The following is a 5,506-nucleotide window of genomic DNA, read 5'->3' on the forward strand; positions in this document are numbered from 1 at the left end:
CTATTCCTTTTTAGCCTGGTTTCTGTTCCTCCTTGTCTGTCTCTCCTCCCAGTAACAAGGAGTCAACCAAGGATCTAGGTGGGGCTTAAGCTCCAATCTTGGGACTTGGCTTTTTTGCAGCTTAGTTTTGGGATGTACCATCTAGCCACTCAGTCCTTTTGTCATCTCAAAACAGTAACAGTAATCTTTTGCTGCCAGAACTGAGAGCCTCTGGGATCCACTTCAGATCAAACAGTCACAAATTCCCCTATCTTGCCCATCCAAGGATAAATCAATTTCAGGGACAAACTTCATGGTTGCCTTGGTCATTTTATAGCTTTTTCCAAGAATCATATACTCTTCATAGATTTGGTCCAAGTTTTATAATTGTTACCTGGTGGCCAGTTTGATTAATCCATTCATTCCATAGTTCCTGAAGCTAGTCTGTGATTATAAGGAGTTTTGTTATTGTTGTTTTGTGCTTTTTTTCTTTCTGCATTTTAGGGAAGGGCCTACAGGGCATTCAGGGTCTCACTACTAGAGCCGACTAATAGTGATTCTCCTGTTTACAGCCTCCCAAGAGCTGGGATTATAGGCACGCACCACCACGCCCAGTCTCAGTCACCATCTCAGTGCACCCAGGGGTGGGGCCAGCAGAGCAGGCCAGGGGATTGAGCTCCTGGGCCCTGCGCCTGCCTGCAGGCGCTTTAATCCACTGAGCTATTTGGCTGGCCCTTTTTAGTGTTTTGAGACAAGGTCTTGTACTGTCATTTAGGCTGATCTAAATTTACTATGTTGCCCAGGCTGGCCTCAAACTCGCAGTGATCCTTCTGGGATTATACATGTGCGCCACCATACCCAGCGAGATTATAAATTTTAAAATGGGAGATATCTATGTTCTTTTGTTGTCCTTATTTTATTTTTTAAACAATACAAGACAGTAAAATAAAAAAGCATTACAAATGATACAAAATTTCACTAAACAGGAATTCAACAATGATTGCTATATTGTATGTTATTTTCAAATTAGTTGTTTAGGTTAGCAAATACTAATGTGCAAAATTTGTTAAAACAGGGCCAAGGAGATAGCTCATCAGTCTAAGCATCTGCCTGGAAAGGACCTGGCTTTGATCCCCAGTACTGAGTGCCCTGTCGGCCACCGAAACTGGGCGTGGTGGCACATGCCTGTAACCCCGGCACTGGGGAGGCTCACTACAGGGGGCTCACTGACTCTGAGCTGCATACCAGACCCTGTACCAAATAAATAAATCAATAAATAAATAGTTAAAACAAAAAAAAAAAGTTGTAAGAAATTAAAAAGAAAAAGAAAAAAGTTTAAGCATTAACTGCTCCTTTCAAAAGAGCAGCAGAGATCAGCAGTACAATTATCCCAATTATCCTGCATATAGTTACATAAATATATCTTTTTCCTTTCTTTTGTTCTTTTTCTCAGCTCAGTTTTCACTTACCATTGAACAAATTCTTTCCCTTTCACAGTATTTATTGTGAAAATTTTCTCAGATTTTATTTATTCTTTCAGGTTTCACATTAGCAAAACAATATGATGTTTGCACATGTAGGTCTGATTTATTTCATTTACCAATACAGTCTCTAGGTGCATCCGTTTATCTACAAAAGCCTCAAATTCATCTTTTTTATAGCTGAGTAATACTCCATTGAGTAAAAAATACATCTTTTTTATCCATTCCTCAGTTGGGAAGATATCTATGTTCTATGCCATCTCAAATCTAGTGATGATAACTTATATTCAAATTTAATTTTTACTGGGCCAGGGAGATAGCTAGCTCAGTGGCATAAGCACCTGCCTAGCAAGCGCAAGGTCCTTGAGTTCCATTCCTGGTACCAAAAGACAAAAACACCAAAAAAAAAAAAAAAGCCCTCCAAATTTTTGCTAAATTTACAGATTTCTAGATAAGTAGATTTTTTAAATCTGTGATTTCTCACAGTTCTCTCAAGGTTTACGACAATAATCCCAAGAGTAATGAAATATCAAAAATAGGCACTGGAATGGGATTGTTAGTAAGCAAAAATAAGTCAAATCCCCAGTTCCACAAAACAAACAAACAAACAAAAAAAAAAACCTTAGAGAAAAACACAAAAAGATTTATGCTAGTAATGGCTAAGAATTCCTAAGAGTAGCAAACGTGCTAGGATGGAACACAGGAAAAGGGGTTACACGGATTAGTATGAACTCATGTGAATTCCACTGGCTCCATTCAAGACTGTCCATCAGACTTCAACCGTGATTTTCTCTTTCTGAAGGACTAAAGAAAGATCTCTGAAAACTGTAAAAGAAGTAAGATGATGGTAGCTGATTGGCTTGAGAAGCTGTTTATAGGAGGCCTCAACACAAAGACCAATGAAAACTCTTGAAGCAGTACTTCGATCATTTGGACCCACAGCAGAAGTTCTTTTGATAAAGGATTGAGAAACCAAGAAGTCCAGAAGCTTCGCTTTTTATTACCTTGGAAAGACCTGTAGATGCGAAGGCTGCTGCCAAAGACATTACAAAAAGTCTTTGAATGGAAAGACAAAAGCACAACAAGAAAACAAACAGTCTTCTGAAAGTGCTAATAAGTGAAGATGGTGCTAATAAGCTCAAGAAATAGAGGCCCTATGAGAAGTGTGAGACATGGAAGAGGCAAAAATGATGGAGCAAGAGGGCGTCCTCCACATGAAGGAGGACGCTTGGGTGATAGAGGATATAATCATAATCTCAACATGAGTTCTTCTAGAGGACTTTTTCCATTTAAAAGAAGTCCTTATTCATGACATGGAGGTCCTCCTTCCAAAAGATCTTCTTTTGCTCTTTCCCAAAGCACTAGTTGGGTGGGAACACAAGGTCCAGAATCACATGGGGGAGAGAATGTTGGAGGTACACCACACAGAGCCAGTTTCTTCTCAGAGAAATGACTATGTAACACCAAGACATGAAAGTTGCTCTGCTAAAAACAGTTATTCAGCAGAGTTTATGTAAGGTCCCGATACAACAAAATCATGTCTTACCACCTAGAGGCTGGGAATACCATCATGTGGCCATTACTGCTCTCCAGATGAACATCCTCGAAACACTACAGTGATGGCTATGGTGGGAGATGAGTTAGAGACTATTCTGAACATGCAAGTGGCGGCACATACAGAGTTGCATATGAGAGTTACTGGTACGCCTGAGGAGCAATATCTACGAGAGAGACTCAGATACAAGATAGAAGCAGTCGCTATCATAGAAGCAGACTCTAACAGCATAAGGGATACTATGGCAGAAACGGGGAAAAATATCCAAGCATTGGAAATAATATTTATTCAAGAGGCTATGAGCATGGTGGTAGACAAGAACGAGGGATGCCATCTTCTATGGATAAGGTATGTCCTGTTCCTCGTGAGTTATCAACTAGTTCAAGGTATGGAGGGTCCAGAGGTTATGGGGAGAGTCAATCTGAAAAAGGGGACCCAAAGCAGGTATTAAAGGGTCACTTATGTATCAAACTTCCTTTCCAAAAAGAAAATTTAATACTACTTCACCTATGTTATCTGAATATTACTAAAATAAGTATGTTGGTTTTGGAGGGTTGAGGGGCATATGGTAACTTTTCTTGTGTGATGTTTTTGGATCTAATGATTAAGAATTGTTAAGACTAATTCCACTAATTGTGAATATTGAATAGAAATATAAATTATTGGTTTATATTAAATATCTGAATTATTAAATTTTTCAGATTAAAATTTCCATGAAGGGCCGGCCAGAGAGCTCAACAGATTAAAGCACCTGTTTAGGCAGACACAGGGACAAAGGTTCGATCCCAGGCTTGCCATTCCAGCCCTGCTTCCAGGGCTTGCTGAGACAGTGTTGAGACTGGGTGTGATGGCACGCGCCTGCTTGGGAGGCTGCAAACAAGAAAATCGCTATGCGTCTTGAGTCTTTAAAAAATGAAATTTCCATGAAATAGCAAAAAAAAAAAAAAAAAAAAAAAGAGGAAAAGATTGTGAACAAGAATTTTGTTTTTTCAAATAGCTCAGTGGATTAAAGCGACTACAAGCAGGCGCAGGGGCTGGGGGTTCAATCCTCAGGCCTGCTGTGCTGGCCCTGCCCCCCGGGCATGCTAAGAAGGACATTGAGACTGGGCATGGTGGCACACCTATAATCCCGGCTCTTGGGAGGCTGTAAACAGAAGAATCACTATTAGTCCAATCTAGTAGTGAGAACGTGAACACCCTGTAGACCCTTCCCCAAAATACCAAAAAAAAAAAACAAAAAAAAAACTTTTCCCATTATGTAAAACATACATTCTTCACTTCATAGTAGAATATCTGAGTGCATTTTTAAGTATACTAGAAAATGATGTTGATTAATTCTGTATTGTTTTATCATCAGAACCTGTTATCAATTTATTTTGGTTAGAGAAGCTGATATTATGAGAGAGTCAAATTAATCAACTCTCCCTTATTTACTTCACCTAGTATACCCAAAAGAGATCTATACCTCTACCTTTCTTATGCTTTAAAAAGGCAAATATAAAAGATGTTGGCTATATTTATGAGTTGTTTTTTTTTTGTAAAAGTGACACCAGTTCAAAACAGTGCTAAGGAGAAAGCTCAGCTGCATGGGCACCTGCCTGGCAAGCACACGGTTCCCAGTTCAATCTCTGGTACAGAAAAAAACAAACTAAAACAAAAAACAGAAGAGAAAAACCAAATGATATCAATGATTTCAGTTCAGTTGATATAAAAATAATTTTCCAATATTTATAATTGTACCCTTGTGCTTAGCTCATAAATTAGACATCTAATTTTATAGTCTATTTTAATGAAGCAAACATGTATGGTATTAATATATATAGATAGATATGGTTATAATAAAATAATAATGTAATCTTTTATTTGTACTTAAAATACAGTAAATTATTACCGAAGGCGTAAATCTTCCCACATTTTCAATAATCCACAGAGCATTACTATTTCGTAGTACTTCTTCCAGCACTCCACAGCCTCTGCTGCAGATGGGTCTTCCTTAATATTGTTCTGGTATTCGATGAGCTCGATGCGCTTCTTTTTGTATTTCTCCAAGGTTTTCTTAAAGCGCTGTGCGATTGGAGCAGGTATTGTTCCATCCTGCATGTCACACCACCTGCGAAGTACGATTACGGTTATGATGTTTCTCCCTTATAATGTGTTTCGTAGCTTTCCAAACTGTACTTACAGATTAATTCTTTCTTCAATAAGAGCAGGGTAATTCTCACAGCTTTCTTCATCATCCCAATCTCTCCAAAGAAAATCATAAAAAAACCTACAATAAACCAAATTAAGATGATAGTAAACAACAGCCTATACAGTGGTTTAGAATTTAAAGAATAGTTTGATCCCCTGCCTGCCATGCCAGCCCCGCCCCCAGGGCGCGCTGAGACAGCAACTGAGACTGGGCATGGTGGTGTGCTCCTGTAATCCCAGCTCTTGGGAGCTGTAAACAGGTGGATCACTATGAGTCTGACCTAGCAATGAGACCCTGAAC

General features: G+C 39.0%; 1 protein-coding gene across 2 annotated transcripts in view; it reads right to left on the bottom strand.

Annotated features, from left to right (window-relative positions):
• Positions 1–5,506, bottom strand: part of Shcbp1l (SHC binding and spindle associated 1 like) — a 43,802-nt gene that overhangs the window by 15,813 nt on the left and 22,483 nt on the right. For both annotated transcript variants that reach the window (XM_023706866.1, XM_004646590.2), the window contains exons 3-4: positions 5,198–5,284; positions 4,907–5,125 (exon numbers count right to left, since the gene is read on the bottom strand). In XM_023706866.1, coding sequence (XP_023562634.1) covers positions 4,907–5,125; positions 5,198–5,284 — 306 coding nt within the window. The remainder of the gene's footprint in view (positions 1–4,906; positions 5,126–5,197; positions 5,285–5,506) is intronic.

Source organism: Octodon degus, unplaced genomic scaffold (genome assembly GCF_000260255.1).
Source record: "Octodon degus isolate 3935 unplaced genomic scaffold, OctDeg1.0 scaffold00273, whole genome shotgun sequence".
NCBI lineage: Eukaryota > Metazoa > Chordata > Mammalia > Rodentia > Octodontidae > Octodon > Octodon degus.